General features: G+C 47.5%; 1 protein-coding gene and 1 long non-coding RNA gene across 3 annotated transcripts in view; one reads left to right on the top strand and one right to left on the bottom strand.

Moving 5' to 3' along the window:
* The first annotated feature begins 1,676 nt into the window (after window positions 1-1,676).
* LOC117504699 lies at window positions 1,677-2,455 on the top strand. Its single transcript, XR_004558884.1, has 2 exons — window positions 1,677-2,057; window positions 2,100-2,455. It is a non-coding gene; the product is annotated as an uncharacterized LOC117504699 (long non-coding RNA).
* Window positions 2,456-3,379: 924 nt separating this feature from the next.
* Window positions 3,380-20,059, bottom strand: part of ache (acetylcholinesterase) — a 52,008-nt gene continuing 35,328 nt past the window's right edge. Inside the window, exons 5-9 of one of the 2 annotated variants that reach the window (XM_034164195.1) lie at window positions 17,045-17,267; window positions 14,401-14,650; window positions 7,600-7,788; window positions 7,010-7,188; window positions 3,380-4,936 (exon numbers count right to left, since the gene is read on the bottom strand). In XM_034164195.1, coding sequence (XP_034020086.1) covers window positions 4,815-4,936; window positions 7,010-7,188; window positions 7,600-7,788; window positions 14,401-14,650; window positions 17,045-17,267 — 963 coding nt within the window. In that variant the 3' untranslated portion in view covers window positions 3,380-4,814. Of the gene's footprint in view, window positions 4,937-7,009; window positions 7,189-7,599; window positions 7,789-14,400; window positions 14,651-17,044; window positions 17,268-20,059 lie in introns of those variants that run through there. The other variant, XR_004558883.1, reaches the window with a different exon arrangement.

Here is a 20,059-nt window from a genome sequence, read left to right on the forward strand (position 1 = left end):
AACAAATTCTCTGCCTCTCGTAGAATCTGAAGAATACCATAGTACCATACTGAATTGCAGCTTATTTTCTATTTTAATTTTTGCTATAATTTCTTTGTATCATGTTGAATCACATCCTATCACATTGTGAGTAATTAAATCACCATCAAATACATATCAAATTGCATTGAATCGGGAACAGGAGTGAATCGTATCATCATGTATCGCTATATGTATCGTATCGCTAGTCGCGTATTGAGATGCGCATCGAATCGTTGTCAGTGATGGAATTCACATGCCTAGTACAATCCCATTTTTAGCCAAGATATTCCCTCCAATATTTGGGCAAGGGACATAGGGGGCCTTTCTAAGATTATCCACATCTGTCTGGAACCAGCTTCTAGAAATTTAAAAAGGATTTCATTATAAAAAGGCAGAGAACCATTTTTGGCATCTGGTTTTTATAACACACCTCTGACTGGCCTGGAAATTTTCCACAAGGTTGGAATCCAATAAGATCTGCTGGACAGAGATGTTTTTGACAGAATTTTACAAACGTCTGACACTTTTGCTTCTATTTTCACATAGTCCTACGCAGGCCCTGAGGCCCACTGGTGATGGTATACATCCAGAGGTACCACAGCATGGGAGTCTATGACAATGCCCCCCCCCCAGCCCACTGGAGAGGATGTCAGTCCATCTCAGGTTACTTCCCCAGCCAAGGCCGGTACCCATTTACAGCTTCATCACAAGTGCAAAGTACTCACACATTTTAAATATGTATAAATATTTGATGTTTAGCAGATTTCCGTTTTTTTACAAAAAGCTTTAAAGACAAATGTAATTCAAACATCTTATTTACATGTCTGTTGGACCCCTAGTGCCCACTTGTGGCCCACCCGAGGGCACGGCTTCCCGTCCCCCTTGAAAAAACAAAAACCGTGGTCTTTATGAACTTTAATGATGATGTACTTGCAGACGTAAGAGGTCCAGACTGACAGAAGCAGCAGGGTGTCTTTATTTTGGTTGCTATCGGTTAACCAAGTCAGCATTCATGATACACTGGAAGCTACAGAAGCTTTCGACAGTTACAGTACTGGAGGCTGGAACTAACAGCGATGAGGCAGAAGACTGAAAACAGAAATACAACATTTATGGCACTCTTCTTTTTAAACTTTATACTTAGAATAATATTGCTTTTAAAAACACAACCGCTAACCATCATCATTGTTTTATCGCTACACTAACTTTTCACGGCATTTAAATATAAAATATAATCCTTTACTGCTGTATTCATGTTATTGCTAACATCAAACATACCATTAGAGATATATTACTCACTTTGATAATCAGCTATATTCAAATGTACAAATATGACATCGATGAAGTAACAGTCCAGGTTTGGTTAGGTAAAGATGCGGCTGACATCAGGACATGCACAAGGTAGGGAGGAGTCGGGGCTTAAGTAGGGTCTTCCATTGGATGAGGGGTGCCGGGGAGAGCAGTCACTTCCGCAGTCACACATGCATTCTGGTATTTTGAACATGGGGTACAATCCTTTATACTTATTTAAAGCTACAGCAGACTACAACAATCCTCAAACAGGAGCTTCACATGCCGACAGGGAAACATCAGCCCGACCGCGGTCTGACCGACATACAGCGAATTACACACAGGAGACAACACACGTGTTGAAGGTAGCCAAAGTCCCAGGACACAAATCAATAGCGCAAGTCGGCTGAGTAAGAGTTAGAGCTGGTTTCTCATTTGACATTTCGTGATTGTTGTTCTGCACAGTCACTGTAATGTAACCATCTTTAATTTAAACTGCGTTATTGACTCAAGCTTGTTAAACAAACCTTTATTGACAGGTTTAAGTTATAATGTTGACAAAATGGGAGAATCAAGGTGCAAATCTACAGATAAAAGATTCTGGGGAATCACATCATAGAAATTAACAGAAAAAGTCTGAACCGTTACGTTCTCATGATAACGTGCTAATGTTAGGGAAGATGTCGTACTTAGTCATTAGTGAAAACATTTCATTCATTTCTGATCTGAACAGACTCCCTTTGATGGTGATCTCCAGACCGTAGATTAGCCATGCGTTAGTACTACAGTCTGCTAACACACCACGATATTTGTACGAAGAGACCCCAACAACATACAATGCAAAGAGATATTTCTCACAGCGTTCTAGTTTTATTTTCGAAATACTGACTTTTTAGCTTTGGAAAACACAACTTTATGCTTATATGATTCCTGAAAATATTCCAACTTCAGTAGCAAAAACTTTATAGCTTTTCCCTTTTTAAACCATCCCAAATTGTGCAACTTTGCACGCATGAAAATTCTACTTCATATATATTCTAAAAGAAAAATAAAAGGAGAACTGTACTGCTGAATGGATGAACTGGTTAACTGATTGACACAAAAACAAACCTATTTTCATAAATCAATTGCTTGCTTTAGTTATTTAAAAAGTAAAGTTTCTGCCTTTGCCAGTTGTAAAATTTGCAGATTTTTTTTTTGTGACAGGTTTTAAACCTGTATAGATACATTTTTAAAGTGGCTTTAACCAAGAACTTTTCATATTAGTGGCATGAATGATGACTTAAAAGTGCTTTTACAGTACTTTAAAAGAACATAGCTTTTTTTAACAGCTCCAAAACTGGGTACTGTCAATAATGCTGGATAATGACCATTTACCCCTCCCCCCCCCCCCCCCCCCATGAATTCTCTACACTATGAATGAATTAGTTTTTTGTTCACATTTCTGTCAAGTTGCTGCCATCCACCACCTTGTAAAGTAATCATAGTAATCATATGGTGAGTAGTGAGTACTTGTGTCTGTATAAACATGGGGAGAGACTACGGTTTCATCAGGGAGGACTCAAGTGCAACTTGTACAGACAGAAACCTCACTCACTAAACCTGCATGCACGTCCAGTCTGGGAATGTAAACCATAAAGAGAAAAGCTCTAAGCACAGAAGGAGTGTTGCTTTGTTCTCTGCACAGGGTGAAATTACACCTTTAAGTCTTTATAGTAAGTGAGTCCCTTCGGCTGCTCTACAGTAAAATGTCAGTTTGCCATCATTTTTGGAGTGAAGTGATGCTATCAAACTGTGGGCGAGCTCCTACAACACCTGAGCTGGCTGTCAGCTGCATTTCAAGTGAAATATCATTTTGAATGTTTTCTAGTTTTTTTAATCACTACCACATTGGTTTACCCAATAAATATGAAGCTACGTTTGCACACATGGTTCCTCCAAATAACAGTTATGTAACGCTCCATTTCTTTGCCTGTCTTTTCATCTCTCCATCAGAGCTCCACCTCTCCTTCTGCGTCTTCTCCTCCTACCACCTCCCCATCTCTGCCTCCTTGCCGCATCACTCAGCTTTTTTTTAAACCTCCATTTTCCTTCCAAATGGCCGAGCGGTGGATGCTGGCAGGCCGGAGGCTGAGCCAGCGCTCTGTCACATTATCCCGCCGCTGAGTGAATTACTCTGTCTCCATTAGGCTAACGAAAGTGCTGGAGCAAGGAGAGAGAGGCAGAGAGATGGAGAGAAGAAAGGGGGCAGGGACGCAGAAGGAGGGATGGAAAAGAGAAATGCAACTGAGACAAGAGCAAGTTAAAGAGGTACAAAATCATCACCACAGGAAAAGAAGCCAGCTGAAAAAGAGGAGAGGGTAGGACACGGTGGGGAAGACAACAAAGACAAGATCTGAGGCGAAAGATTAAACAGAAAGAAGACAGTGAACGACAGAGTGGTGAGAGAGAAAGATGGAGAGGAACAGAGGGAAGAGAGGAGTCATTTTGAAGAAAGTAACATTATTAAGGAGGGAATTTAATCAAATTAAATAAATCCTTTTAGTCAGCGGTTTAGACAAACACAGCGCCTCCTTAAAAGTTCCCAGAATGCATTGTCAAACTCAGAAATCTTTGGTCAGTGCACTGAATGATTCTTTCCCGGCTGCTGATCAGGTTCCTTTTAAAGAACTGACCTCATTGGTTAGCAGTTCGCTACTTCCTGCTTGCGACCACAAATCCAAACACGACAGTGAATGATAAGAGCGCTGTGGTGACGTCACGGCAATTATAAGCTTAATGAATCAGCTACAAGTCTCACAGAGGCATGTGATTATCTTCAGGTCTGCCACCCAGTTTAAGAAGAATCTATGACCAGTTTTGGGCTAAACAGTTAGCTAGCTGGGACGCTGCCTAAACATGCCCCGCCTCTCACAGTCTGAGATCATGCAAATGAAGATTTCAGTTGGTTCTTGTCCAACCGCCCCTTCAGTGGGATCTCAATTACCTGCTTTTGTCCGTACGTACAGAAAAGTGGTCATCAACACAAAGAATCCAAAAGCAAAAACCCTGAAACCCTTTAAAGTTGGACCTCCGGTGAAAGCAAAAGTGACCTGCTGCCTTCAGGAGGTTCATGTCAAGAAAACAGTGAGTGTGCAACGTTATGGCGTTGTTGAGATTGTTGTTAGACTGAGTGGGGGTCCAAGCCACACACGCACATACACTGTGCACAGGTAATGACACATCTAGACATTTCTAATATTTCTTAATATTGACGACAAGTTCCCTCCATAGCCTGCTGACGCCACGGTGATGCGCGCGCACACACAGACACACACAAATACTGTAACAAACATGTAAATAAATAGTAAAATAGTATATAAAAAGGAACAGTGCCTGGGTTTGTGTGTGTAGAGACACATATAATAAACAACAACGAAATGTCCGTAAAAGAAGTCTGTCTTAACTGAGGGACTATGGAGGAAAGCGGTCGTCGCTTTGATTCTTATCCGCCCTGGCAACTCTCACAGATCGGCGCAGCGCTCCTGTTTGCTGTAGTGGTCGAACTGGCTCTTCCAGTGCATCATGTAGGAAGACCAGCGGTGAAACTCCACCTTCCACTGACGCTCGGCCTCGTCTATGTTGTCTGAAAAGTCAATCAGGCAGACAAAGGACATGAAGAGACGTGCAGCGCTTCTCTTAAAAACATGCGTCATTACAGACTTTAAGGTTTCACTGTAACATGTATAAAACTTTAGGGTTCGCTGCTCTCTTATCAGGCAAAGCTCTTCCAGCTGGACACATGGCCTACGTTCTCAAAATGCAGACCAACATTATTTCCAAAGGTGAAAAAGAAGTCAGCAGGCTACAGGGCTTTCTTGATCTATTCTATACTGTTAAGTAGAATAGTAGTAAACCTGATTCTGGTGAGTCTTAAGTCGATCATCCTGGAGTCATAATTACTTTTTGCACACGACTGATGATTACACCTAGTGAGTTAGAATTTCAGTCTCAACGTGCTTATTTAAGTACAGGGTCCTTCTGCTTCTAAATATGTTAAAACCAGTTTTAATATTTTCACAGAACTAATTTTTCTCAAACATACATGTCAAAAGATGCATCTGATGGCCGAAGCCTTATTGAAAGCCTTGATCCTAATCTTAATAATCCAGGATAATCGCAAACCCAATCCTTTCCTCACTGACGAAGGCACTGGACTCCATGACTGAACCCAGCACTCAATCCATGCATGAACTGGAGGCACAACTCATCCTTAACAAAGGTCAAAATCCACTGTGAAGACCTCACAGGTTCTCCCTCCACGTCACACTCAGCACTGGAAACACTCAGGGCAGATGGTCTTCTAGATCAGGGCCAGAGGCCACTGCTGTAGCCGTTTTTGTTGGCATGTGACAAATCAGACTTGATATAATCAAACATATTCATACTGAGTGAACTCGAAGATGAAACAGAAAACTATACATATGTTTTAAATTAAACAGTCGTTCCCACTGTGAACATGGTCTGCGACTCTCTGCATCCATCTGTTTCAATGAGGTTATCTGCTGACTGTCACTAATGGTTTATGCCACACCTCCTGTCACGCCCACCTCCTGAGTCACATGACTTTACACCTGCCTGAAATTTCCTCATTGTCCTCTGTATAGACACAGTTAGGCCAGACATCAGTCTCCAATCAGCTCATGTTGTGTGTAATGGCCAAGTCACCCAAAGTACAGGTCCTGAACAAAGTACCATACTTTTTAGAAACCCTCACATGCTGAGGTCTGTTTGGCTGCCTGACCTCAGTGAATTTATAGATTTGGTATAGAGCCAGGTCACCAGCTGAACACCAGCGTGTCTGTGTCTTATGTGCTTACTTTTGGTTCTGAATTACGGACACCTTGACCAGTTTTTGCTCATTCATTCATGGGTCATTCATTCATTAACACTAACCTAATAAAATCCGACCTCCACATTCTGTCATTTTTATTATAAAACTAGAATCCTGACATCTTTTTGTATTCAAAGATCCTCCTAAAGACTTTAATCAGCCATTAAACCTCTAAAACTCTTCATCATTCATTCGGTACTCAGCAGACTTTGCAAACCCCCTTTAATTTGGATTTTGGGACAGAGTGCCATAATTTTTCTATTTCTAATAAAAAACTAAACTATTATTTCATGTTTTTTTTTCCATTTACTGCAGTACTGAGTACCACATACTTCACCAAACTGTGTTGTAAAAGTAATGAATTTCTAACCTTTCAGTGTTTTAAATGTCTAGCATCCATACTACACAGTATGCTGTTAATCTGGTTTTGGGGCTGGGATACACCTGTAAATCACGTTGTTCCTGGTCAAATAAAGGCTGTTCAAAATGCAATTAGAAGGAAATAACATAACCACAAAGTTACCTAAAATAATAAAAAATAAATAATATAAACAAAGCTGGTGATGAAAAGTTTGGGTCCATGAACAGATCTGAGTCTCTGTTGTGATTTAGGGTATTTATACAAATGAGCATTTGGAAAAATCTGTTCTTACGATCATTATAGTCATCTGCTCGAGCATAAATACAAGATATAATAAACACTGTTTACTGATTTAGTAACCGCTACAACAGCACTGAACACCACCTGTGAATAACTGGAGAGGAAATTTCAAATGGAAAATTTTGTAGTAGTAGAAGAAGGAGCTGCCAGCAGCAGGTGTTTACCGGTGATGTTGAGGAGGCGTGGCAGGAAGCGGTTCCAGAAAGCACACATCTGGTTCCTCAGGCCCTTGTGGATCTTCAGTGGTTCAGTGTTCAGGCCAACGTGTTTTTGCTCGCTGATGGTGAACAGAGGCCAGCGCCTTCGGTTGTCTAAGGAGCCATCATGGTTCACGTTTGGGTTTCTATGGGAGAGGAAGAGGTGGAATAAATGACAAGGAAGGTTCCAGCTATCAAACGGAAAGATAATGGAACACAACATCTGGGTGGTAGGTAAAAACATCAAACAGACAAGTGAGTGATTTCCCACGATGCTGCTGAAGCAGTGATTAAATAAGTCAGACGCTCTGAAAGACAACTGCAGCTCTTAGTTCTTGGTTTGACTTTGTCTTTCAGGTCACATTTATACTTCAGAAGCATTACGGACGTGCACAGATTTTGCTGAAGTCTGTCCATTTTTCTAGAGACATGTTGCTCGCTAAAGAACAAACAGGGCTGATGACATACTCTGAGCCCGTCTCCTTTAGTTGACACAGTTACATGGAAATCCTGAAGTAATTCATTCTAAGGTTCACCTCACTCATGTATTTTCTCACCCTGTTCGTGCAAAGTTGGCCCAGTATCTCATCATTCGTCTGCTGAGTTTCTCCTCTTCTACAGTGTAATTGAGTCTCTTCTCCAGAGGCAGGCCAAAGACAAACTCGATCTCGTAGCCGTGGATGACTCCCATCCACTCTGGCCACTGCAGGTTGGACGCCCGGTGGTCAACAAGTAGAGGTAGACAGCTCATTGAAAAGGAAAAGAGAGGAAGAAGTTATTTTTTCAATCTCTTTTGTACCCCTTCCCCTTCCCTTGGCCCTACCCTACCCCTTTAAAACAAGGGGTAAGGTGAAGGGGTATGCTTCTAGCCCTATGAATTGAGACACCCCTCCACCTTAGGAGAAAAAAAAAAAAACTGCCCGTGTCAACTGCCGTCTTCACAGTTTGTTAACATGGCCCCGACATGCAACTTGTTGCAGTAGCCTGTTTGCTCTTTTTATTTTCTTGCCTTTCTGCGTAGATGCAAAGAAAATAGAAGTCGCAGATTTCTTCGACGCATCGCAATCATGTTGGTTGGGAAAGTGTAGGAACACGGACCCACAACAGGGGGCGCAAATGGAACGGACAATGGAGAAAGTCAAATCACAAAGTTTTACTGTTGTGAATTCACACAAACACACACAACAGATTACAAATACAGCAGTAACCGAATTCCAAAGGTGTCGTGTGGGCAGGCTCGACGATAGGAGACGTCTGTCCGAGTCGAACCGGAACCCACCCGATTTCCTCTGCCACGAACCCCGGGGATACTGGAGCCGCCAAGTCCCGAACCCCAGGTGGCCACTGCCTCGCTCGTCGGATCCGGTACTGCTGGCAAGGAACAGAAACAGTCAGGTGTGGGTGCGGCTGCACCCAGCAACACACAGGGTGGAACACCACCTCCACCTCTTGTCAGGAAAACACTAAAGTGCAGAGTGTGAGTACTTATCCAATACTGTTTCCTGCTGCTCTCCTCTCTCTCTGTATAAAGGCTAAAAGGTAATTAAGGTTGATATAATCGGCTAGATACGTTACCTCCTTGGTAAAGCGATATCTCGGCAATGAGGTGGAGACGCCGTCCTGCTGATATACCTCCCTGTTGCTTGATATCAGCTGTCTCGTCTCAGGTGAGGGGTGCCAGCTGTCACCCTGGCTGCTCCTGTGAGGCGACAGCGCCCTCTGGTGCCTGGAGCCCGCACTCCAGACAGGGCGCCCTCTGGTGGTGGTGGGCCAGCAGTACCTCCATCTTCGGCGGCCCACAACAGGACCCCCCCCTCAACGGGCGCCTCCTGGCGCACGACCAGGCTTGTCCGGGTGGCGACGGTAGAAGTCGGCCAGGAGGGCCCGGATCCAGGATGAAGCTCCTCTTCACCCAGGAGCGCTCTTCGGGGCCGTACCCTTCCCAGTCCACCAGATACTGCACACCCCGGCCCATCCGTCGACGTCCAGGAGCCGGCGTACAGTCCAAGCCGCTCGCCGTCGATGATCTGGGCAGGAGGTGGTGCCGGACCCGGAGGTGCAGAGGGGTGAGGTGTGATGAGGTTTTATCCTGGAAACATGGAACACTGGATGAATCCGCAGTGAGGCCGGGAGCTGAAGCCTCACTGCGGCGGGATTGATGACCTTGAGAATTTTAAACGGACCATGTATCGTTCCTGCAGTTTTGGGGAGTCCACTTGTAGGGGAATGTCCTTGGTGGACAACACACTTCCTGCCCAGGACAATACGTAGGAGCCGGGGTCCGCCGCCGGTCTGCATGGTTCTTCGCCCTCGTCCGGGCCTTCAACAAAGCAGAACGGGCGGCACGCCACACCCGACGGCACTTCCGTAGGTGGGCCTGGACCGAGGGCACACCGACCTCTCCCTCAACCACCGGAAACACGGGGGCTGATACCCCAAACACACCTCAAAAGGGGAGAGGCCGGTGGCTGATGATACCTGACTGTTGTGGGCGTACTCGATCCAGGCCAGGTGGGTACTCCAGGCCGTCGGGTGCGCGGCTGTCACACAACGTAGGGTCTGCTCCATCTCTTGGTTGGCCCGTTCTGCTTGCCCGTTGGTCTGGGGGTGATACCCGGACGAGAGACTGACCGTGGCCCCCAGTTCCCGGCAGAAGCTCCTCCAGACGTGCGAGGAGAACTGGGGACCGCGATCGGAGACGATGTCTGATGGTATCCCATGCAGACGGACGACGTGGTGGACCAGGAGGTCCGGTGTCTCCTGGGCCGTTGGTAGCTTCGTGGAGGGCCACGAAGTGGGCCGCCTTGGAGAATCGGTCCACTATCGTGAGGATGACGGTGTTCCCTGGGACGGCGGGAGGCCCGTGACAAAATCCAGGCCGATGTGAGACCAGGGGCGATGAGGCACGGGCAGCGGCTGTAGCAATCCCGATGTCTTGCGGTGGTCGGCCTTGCCCCTGGCGCAGGTGGTACAGGCCTGGATGTAACCCCGGACGTCGGCCTCCAGGGACGCCCACCAGAAGCGCTGCCGGACGACTGCCACGGTTCTTCGCACCCCAGGATGACAGGAGAGCTTAGAACCGTGACAGAAGTCCAGGACTGCAGCCCTAGCTTCTGGTGGGACGTAGAGTTTGTTCTTCGGTCCGGTTCCGGGGTCCGGGTCTCGTGTCAGGGCCTCCTGGACGGTCTTCTCCACGTCCCAGGGGAGGGCAGCCACGATAGCGGACTCCGGGATGATGGGATCCGGGGGATCCGACGACTCCGTTTTGACCTCATCTTCATGTACCCGGGACAAGGCATCTTTGATTTTTGGTCCCGGGACGGTAGGTGATCCGGAAGTCAAAACGGCCGAAGAACAGTGACCAGCGGGCTTGCCTGGGATTCAGCCGCTTGGCGGTCCTGATATACTCCAGGTTCCGGTGGTCAGTGAAAACCGTGAACGGCACGGACGTTCCCTCCAACAGATGTCTCCACTCCTCAAGAGCCTCTTTCACCGCAAGGAGCTCTCGATTGCCGACGTCATAGTTCTGTTCGGCTGGGGTCAACCTGCGGGAAAAATAGGCACACGGGTGAAGGACCTTATCGGTCTTCCCGCTCTGGGACAGCACGGCTCCTATCCCTGAGTCCGAGGCGTCCACTTCAACCACTAACTGGCGACTAGGATCGGGCTGCACCAGAACAGGTGCAGACGAGAAGCGCCGTTTCAATTCCTTGAACGCGGCATCGCAACGATCCGACCAGGTGAAGGGGACTTTTGGTGAGGTCAGGGCTGTCAGGGGGCTAACTACCTGACTGTAGCCCTTAATGAACCTCCTGTAGAAATTAGCAAAGCCTAGGAACTGTTGCAACTTCCTACGGCTTGTGGGTTGGGGCCAGTCTCTCACCGCCGCAACCTTGGCCGGATCAGGAGCGACGGAGTTGGAGGAGATAATGAACCCCAAGAAGGACAAAGATGTGCGGTGGAACTCACACTTCTCGCCCTTCACAAACAGCCGGTTCTCCAACAACCGCTGCAGGACCTGACGTACATGCTGGACATGGGTCTCAGGATCCGGAGAAAAGATGAGTATATCGTCTAGATATACGAAGACGAACCGGTGCAGGAAATCCCGCAAGACATCGTTAACCAACGCTTGGAAAGTCGCGGGAGCGTTTGTGAGACCGAACGGCATGACCAGGTACTCAAAGTGCCCTAAGGGGGTGTTAAATGCCGTCTTCCACTCGTCTCCCTTCCGGATCCGAACCAGGTGGTACGCATTTCTAAGATCGAGCTTAGTGAATATTTGGGCTCCATGCAGGGGCGTGAACACTGAATCCAACAGGGGCAACGGGTATCGATTGCGAACCGTGATCTCGTTCAACCCCCCTATAATCAATGCATGGACGAAGACCGCCGTCTTTTTTACCCACAAAAAAGAAACCTGCACCCATCGGGGTCCCGGATGTAGGTCTCCATTGATTCGCGCTCAGGCCGTGAGAGGTTGTACAGCCTGCTGGACGGGAACTCACTGCCCGGAACCAAATCAATGGCACAATCATAAGGACGGTGGGGGGGAAGGGTGAGCGCCAGATCCTTGCTGAACACGTCGACAAGGTCATGGTACTCCACCGGCACCGCCCCCAGGTTGGGCGGGACTCTGACCTCCTCCTTAGCTCGGGAGCCGGGAGGAACCGAGGAACCTAGACACACCCGATGGCAGGTCTCGCTCCACTGAACCACTACCCCGGACGGCCAATCAATCCGGGGATTGTGCTTCAACATCCAGGGAAATCCTAAAACCACACGGGAGGTGGCCTGAGTCACAAAAAACTCGATCACCTCCCGGTGATTCCCTGACACCACCAGAGTTACAGGTGGTGTCTTATGCGTGATCGGAGGGAGTAGGGAGCCATCTAGTGCCCGAACCTGTACAGGCGAGGTAAGCGCCACCAGAGGGAGCCCTATCTCCCTAGCCCATCTGCTATCCAACAGATTCCCCTCAGAGCCCGTGTCCACCAGTGCTGGGGCCTTCAGGGTTGAGTCCTCATAAAGGATCGTGACTGGGAGTCGTGTGGCAATGTGGGTGTGTCCCACGTGAATGTCTTGGCCCACCCCTAGCCCTGTCTCTAGGGGCGGGCGTTTGGAGTTTGACCGCTCGGGGCAGTCTCTTACGTGGTGCTCTGTCGAGCCACAAACAAAACAAGCTCCGTGGGCCTGCCTCCTCTGTGCATCTGGTGCCCTAAATGTTGCCCTACTCGTGTCTTTAGCTTCGTCAGCAGGGGGAGCTGTGGCCCCATAGAGCGCAGGGGCCGTGGAGCGTGGGGAAGACGGAGCGCGGTCGGATCCGGAAGAGAGAGGGACGGCGCGTGCCCGGCCACGCCCTTCGTCTCGTTCCCGCCGACGTTCTTCTAACCGGTTGTCTAATCGTATGACAAGATCGATGAGCCCGTCTAAATCCCGCAGTTCGTCCTTAGCCACCAGGTGCTCCTTAAGAACCAATGACAGTCCGTTTACAAAGGCGGCGCGGAGGGCAGTGCTATTCCAGCCGGACCTCGCAGCCGCGATGCGGAAGTCGACTGCATAGGCAGCTGCGCGCCGACGCCCCTGTCTCATCGACAGTAGCACAGTTGAAGCGGTTTCTCCTCTATTGGGGTGATCGAACACGGTTCTGAACTCCCTCACAAACCCATCATATGTCTGAAGGAGCCGTGACTTTTGTTCCCAGAGCGCTGTAGCCCAAGCGTGTGCCTCGCCGCGAAGCAGGTTTATTACATAAGCTACCTTGCTAGCATGGGTCGCGTACATGACTGGACGCTGTGCGAAGACGAGCGAACACTGCATAAGGAAATCCGCGCACGTCTCCACACAGCCTCCGTACGGCTCTGGGGGGCTTATGTATGCTTCAGGGGAAGGTGGGAGGGGTCGTTGAACGACCAGTGGAACGTCAATGTTACGCACAGGGTCTACGGGAGGGAGAGCCGCAGCGGCGCCCGGGGGGCGCGCTTCCACCTGCGCGGCGAGAGCCTCCACCCTGCGGTTCAGGAGGACGTTCTGCTCGGTCATCAAATCTAACCGAGTGGTGAAAGCGGAGAGGATCCGCTGCAACTCACCGATTACCCCTCCTGCGGACGCCTGCGCGTCCTGTTCTTCCATTGGCCGTTCAACAGCCGGTTGACGCCCCTCGGGATCCATGACGTTGGCCGAGATATCCTGTTGGGAAAGTGTAGGAACACGGACCCACAACAGGGGGCGCAAATGAACGGACAATGGAGAAAGTCAAATCACAAAGTTTTACTGTTGTGAATTCACACAACACACACAACAGATTACAAATACAGCAGTAACCGAATTCCAAAGGTGTCGTGTGGGCAGGCTCGACGATAGGAGACGTCTGTCCGAGTCGAACCGGAACCACCCGATTTCCTCTGCCACCGAACCCCGGGGATACTGGAGCCGCCAAGTCCCGAACCCCAGGTGGCCACTGCCTCTGCTCGTCGGATCCGGTACTGCTGGCAAGGAACAAAAACAGTCAGGTGTGGGTGCGGCTGCACCCAGCAACACACAGGGTGGAACACCACCTCCACCTCTTGTCAGGAAAACACTAAAGTGCAGGAGTGTGAGTACTTATCCAAATACTGTTTCCTGCTGCTCTCCTCTCTCTCTGTATAAAGGCAAAAGGTAATTAAGGTTGATATAATCGGCTAGATACGTTACCTCCTTGGTAAAGCGATATCTCGGCAATGAGGTGGAGATGCCGTCCTGCTGATATACCTCCCTGTTGATTGATATCAGCTGTCTCGTCTCAGGTGATGGGTGACAGCTGTCACCCTGGCTGCTCCTGTGAGGCGACAGCGCCCTCTGGTGCCTGGAGCCCGCACTCCAGACAGGGCGCCCTCTGGTGGTGGTGGGCCAGCAGTACCTCCTCTTCGGCGGCCCACACAACACGTCATGTTAATTAATTTAATTAATTTGTAATTTATAATAATAATTAACAGTATTAATAATTAATTAATGTCAATACTACTACTCATAATAATTAATCAATAATAGTAATAATTAATACTGTTTGATTAATCATTAACTGACTGATTAGTAATTAATTAGTAATAACCTTTTTAAAATTCAAATTTGAAGTATTGTACATATTCCAGGTTATCCATACTGTGCCTTTGCACAAGAGAATAAAATGCTATTGTGAGGAAAACACATATTATCCCATCCCCGTAGGGGCTGAAATTAAGTTGGGACTGAAGTTTAGGGTTCTTTTATAAACAGCTATCTGGTGCAAATATTTCTGCTGGAGCATGTTCAGAGGAGAAGTTGCTAAAAGAAGAAAAGCTGATAATCGCGCGCGCGCACACACACACACACACAGCAGCTTACCTTGCATATTTCCTGCACTGTTGACTGCTCCAGAGTTGAGTCCGCCCATGTTGGACTTGAGGGAGTTGTGTTGGGCGTAAGAGCGAGCAAAGTGGGCCAGTGGGCAGATGACATTGTGGTCACCTACAATGTCATCCAAAGCATCGCGGTTCTTCATTCCGTTGTTCTCATCCATCCAGTCAGTGTACTGCAGCACCACTGCTTCCAGACCAATGTCATTGGCATGAGGAACGCTCAGCTTCACACCTAGCAGACAAGAGGACCACAACGCAACGCTAAGTACACATCGATACATATAAACCATATGGAACTGAATTACACGCTAATTAAACATACTTATAAAAGGTAGCACAGGCATTAATTTAGCACATAGGACATTTCCAAAATTTATGCCGATTCCCACTCACAAAGTGCTACTGTTGTGTGGGCAGCTGAAGAGGAGGTACTGCTGGCCCACCACCACCAGATGGCGCCCTGCTTGAAGTGCGGGCTTCAAGCATGAGAGGGCGTCATAGCAACCGGGAGTGACAGCTGTCACTCGTTATCAGCACCAGCTGTCACTCATCCACATCACATCACCACCACCATAAAGGCCGGACAGCAACTCCACCTCCCCGCCGAGAAATCAGCTATCAGAAGAGGTAATTTCTCTGCTAAATGTGAACCTGCATTATAGTCTGGACTCTTTTTGCAGCCGTATTCCTGTGGTGTTCCTTATCCGTTGGATTGGTGTTTGGTGTGATCAGCGACGGCTTCGCTCCACACTCCATCCAGATAAGTGGTTAGACAGGAGCTGCACGAGTGTGTGATTGGAGGTGGAGGTGCTCCCTCCCAAAAGAATACAGACTGTGGGATTACTGAGTGTGCGAACTCACACTCATCAATACTGTTTTTCTGTTCTCTGCCAGCAGTACCAGATCTGACAGCAGGAGACGGTGACCACCTGGGGACCCAGGACTTGGCGGCTCCGGTGTTCTTCAGATCCGTTGGCGGTGAAGGCCGTGTGGGATCCGGCTCGGCTCAGGACGGATGTCTCCTATCCTCAAGCCTGCCCACACGTCACTCAAATCTGTAATTCAGTGGTACCTAAACTGTGATTGTATTTCGTTGTGCACTACAACATTAAATTGTTACTGTTTGGCTTATCCATTGCCCGTTCATTTAACGCCCCCTGTTGTGGGTCCGTGTTCCTACACCTTCACAACAGCTACGTTGTCAAGATCAGTCACTGACCAGATTTGTTTGTGTGTGCATGCCCACGAGATAACTTGGAAGCCATAGATGTTTAATTTTTCCAATCACTCTGCATATTTAAGAGGTAACTCAGAGGGAAGAGGAGTTTGGCTGCCATTATGGTGACATACGTTCAATCACATGTGGACAAGACATTATCCCAGTCCACTCAGCTGTAAATGGGTTCCATGGCAAAGACGCTGGGGAAGTAACCTGCATCTTGTTGAGGGGAGGCGGAGGCTTTCATCAGCTTCACTCCATTTAATCCGGTGGATTATCACCATCACCAAATGGCTTCTGGGCCTATATAAGGCTGTTATATGGCTGGGGGGGGCCTGGCTGCCGGTTTGTTTGTCTGTTTGTTTTCCTCCCAGGTGGCGTGCATTTGGGACTGAGTGGCTGTGTTGCTGAGGCTGTCAGGACCTCACCCTGATCACCTGCGACTCGTCAGGACTCACAGCTGAGGTGCATCTGGATGGATTGGAGCATGTTGGCATTTAAGACTGGAGTGCACAGTGTGTATTTGCCAGAGACTCGACCTTGTGACCAGACGGGTGAGATCGTCGTCTCGGGAGCCATCTCATCAGCAGCGGATGCTGAGAAACGTCCAGGTTTGATGCACAGTCTGTGAAAGAGGAGGGGGTGAGGTCTCACGCTCGTCAGCACACTTCCTGAGGTACGTTAGATTTTGTGACTAACAGTTATACAGTCAGTAAATGTGGTGTCCCTCACACCTTATTGTATTGAGCTGTTTGTTAGTCATGTATCAGCTTCCACTGCGGTGGAGTTTTGTGAACTGGATGTTCCATGCCCGCAGGTTGGAAGCTGATCAGCAATCAAGCCAGGAAGTGTTTGCTGTTTGTACACCTTTAAGTGTTCTGTGTGTAGAGTGTGGACTCACATAATGGTTCCTTCTTTCACAGACTCGGTTGTTGCGGCCACCTGGGGGGTGTCGGCGGGGTCCTTCGGTCCGAAACAGCTTCTGGCTCCGGACCGTTAGCGCTGCTGGGAGCGCACCACGCCAGACCGCACTTTTCTGTATTATCACTGTTATGTATTAAATTCAGTTAGCCTTTGAACCGTGCTCTGCTTATTTCATACTGGGTCCTTCAAACGCTGGTCGGTTCTCCGAGCTGCGTCCGACACATAACAAAGGCCCTAAGACTTACTTAAGATGTACTTACAAAGAATACCATATTAGATTGAATTTTAACCATATTTAATTGTAAATTTAGATAAAAATAGATTTTTTTTTTAAAAATCAATATAACCTTTGGCAGTTATGCTCAATTGTGACAAACGTGCTCTGCTTCTACTTAAGACTGAATTCAGCAGCTTTCTGTGGAGTACGGTATTCTTGAGATGGCATTCTTTCCAGCACGGCTCCTCTGGCTGAATGACCATCACCTTCCAGGAAGTCCTCTCTGGAGATGAGGCTCTCATTGTCCTTGCTGAAGCCCGGTGCGCCGTACAGCAGGAAGTATGTGCCTTCATCCTGGTTTACCCCAAGCAGGATCTGGGTGTCCTTGAAGTTGCCTGAGCTCAGCATGGCCTCCGGGGTGTCGGGAAGGAGCTCCCCATCCACAACAGGTACAAAGGAAAATCGGAAAAGCGCCGACCATGGCAGAACCTGCGCAGAACAATATAAAAAAATAAATCAACGTAGGAGTGAGTCAATCCATGTGACTGTAAAATGACACAGATGTCTGTCGTGTAACTCCCTGAATGACAAGAAGAATCTAAATATTATGCAATTGCTGAATCCACTTAACAACAGCGGAGTGAATTCTGGGTAAAACACCATCATAGTCCAATCAACAAAACAAATAAAAATCAAAGTAACACCACATCAGGTAGTTGTATCTTATTGTCAGAGAATGTACAGCAGCTGTCTGAGTTTCCAGCAAAGATGCTGGTTTAATGGAGTAACACTGTGCACTCATACTTTCGGTGTTCACCCACTTCAAGAGCTGGGTTTGCATTTCAGATCTGCACAAAAGTAAAGTGGTATTTTCAAAATGTCGACAAAACACAATGACACTGATTTCCACTGAATGATGGAATGTAACTGCTGGGTTTGTCAGTCACTGCAAAGGGACTCTTGCAAGAACTGTAACTGCAACAGATATGGAGCCGGAAAAGTAAAACCCCACTCATTTTAAAACAAAAGTCATCAAAAGATGACATACAGTATCTCCCCGGTCCCCACATATCAGTAATACACCCAAAATACTCTCACCCAAAATACAAAATGAATCCCATGTGATAATCCAACCATTACGGTGTCCTGAGTTGCGTTGTGCTCCTGAAGTGAAAAAGAAATTAAAGTTTGCTGGAAAGGTGCTCCGTCTGACGCAGGGGACAGGATGGCACACTGCCAGCAAAACTGTCAGTGAAGCTGTCCAGCGGCACTAAGTGCACACGCCCCGTGGATCATGCAGCGTTATGCACACACACACACGCACAGTCTATGGTCCGGAGTTGCAGTGCCACTGGGGTGGACCTCCAAAGCGGTGGAGGAGTTTCCCAGTCACTGCCACCGCGCTACTAGTGTCCAATTTGAAATGCACACCGCAGAGCGCATGCTTGCACGCCATCACCAGTGCATGGTTGTCCACCCACACCTTTCCCTGCCGCTTTTTTATGGCGTGGCTCACCTGCTTCCAGAAGCCTTTAGGGTTGGACCGAAAGCCTGTACAAAATGCGGGTTTGGTGCCATGTTCACACTGCAGTTCAGTGACTCCACCTTTGACGAGCGGCTCCGGGTCCTCCCACTTGCACTGACTAACTTCTGCGGTGGTTTCTGCTCCTGCATGGCACTGCAGTCACCCTCTGCTCCCATGCGTGCAGGAGGAGATGGAGACCTGGTGCGCAGCCAAAAAGCACCAGCAGCCAACATTCTTGATTCTTTTAAAATTCTCATCGGGTCTGCATTGATCTCACATGTAGCCATGGCAGCCCAATTAACAGAAATCTGTCATAGTGATGAAGAACTTTAATCCCTGTTACACCCCCAAATGCTACAATTTTACCCCAGATTATTTAAGGTAGCCTCAGAATGCACGACTTTCAACTCAATTAGCAAAAACTCCAAACACGGCTCATCTCCGACTGCTGCAGCCTGAACTGGATGTGGCTCTATGACTCCACCTAAACGGGACGCCAGGTTACTATCCCGAGGCTGTCGCCCATTTATAGCTGAAAAAAAAATGCAGATGGAGTGTCTTGTCCACCGTCAGACCGTAGCTTTATGAAGCACTTTTGGGGTGTGGTATTGTGATTTGGGGATATATAAATAAATTGAACTGAAGGACACAGGCAGGTAGTGTGTTGGGAATCAAACTCAGGTCTACATATTTGTAACCCAGCTCTTTATACCACTGATCTATTTACTCTGCAGCAAGCCCATATCAAAACTGATGAAAATGTAAATATTTAGGTATGTAAATTGGCAGTGTGAACCCTCTCATTATGTCACAACTTTGGTTTGGTCTTGAAGGTCCCATTTGGTTATCAAAGGTCTGAATGTTACAGTGACGTTGTGTAGAAAGCGGTTATTCCTACATCAAATACAAAGTTCTTTAACCTCTTAAACCCTAGAGCCCCTAGATTTGGGGACTTGCCCTGTTTTGTAACATTTGAACACTCATAACTAACCAGTGCTGACACCAACATACGCTTACATCAAAATGTCAAGCGAAGTCTCCTCTACAAAAGTATCCACTTCAGTCACATATCAACTAACCACAGGAGAAACGCCAAGCAAATAAAGACATAAATCGGAAATCATTTTTTGGAAAAAAAAAAAACCTCATTTACGCCTACCAAGTATTATTTACTTTCAATTATTTTGCATCCACAACATCCCCTAGGACCTGTCTTTTAGCTAAACCAAGTTTTGCATTTTTGACCTTGTACAAGCTGAGAAATAAATCACAATGTATGGGTGTGTGATTTTGGTGAAATAGGCGCTAGGGCTTAAGGGGTTAACAGACAAAGGAAACTTGACTCTTGTAACTGGGGCACCAGGTCCCCAGCTTGGCCTCGTGCTGGAGACTTGCATCTCACAGGAGAATTCAATCCAAGGTCACTTCCGGGGATATCCTGCTCCTAACATAGCCTGGCTATCAGCACAGCTACTTTGCGACCATCATCATCCATAGTGTTTACACAACACTTTAGCAATCAACATCGAAACAGGAATGCATCACTTACTGATGTAAAAATACTGACCACAGGCAAACAAACGAGCCTGAAGTTTCACAGAATTCCAAAAGAAATTACAAGAAGAAAACAGTGGAAAAGATCGATCAACAGAACAGACTCTGACACTGGGAAGCCGCCGGTGATAAAGGAGGGCATGCTGGTTGTGATCACTTCAAAGGTATGTTTTCTACCACAAGTTTAGTTTTTTCACATAAT

The sequence above is a fragment of the Thalassophryne amazonica genome, chromosome 23, assembly GCF_902500255.1.
Source record: "Thalassophryne amazonica chromosome 23, fThaAma1.1, whole genome shotgun sequence".
Lineage (NCBI taxonomy): Eukaryota > Metazoa > Chordata > Actinopteri > Batrachoidiformes > Batrachoididae > Thalassophryne > Thalassophryne amazonica.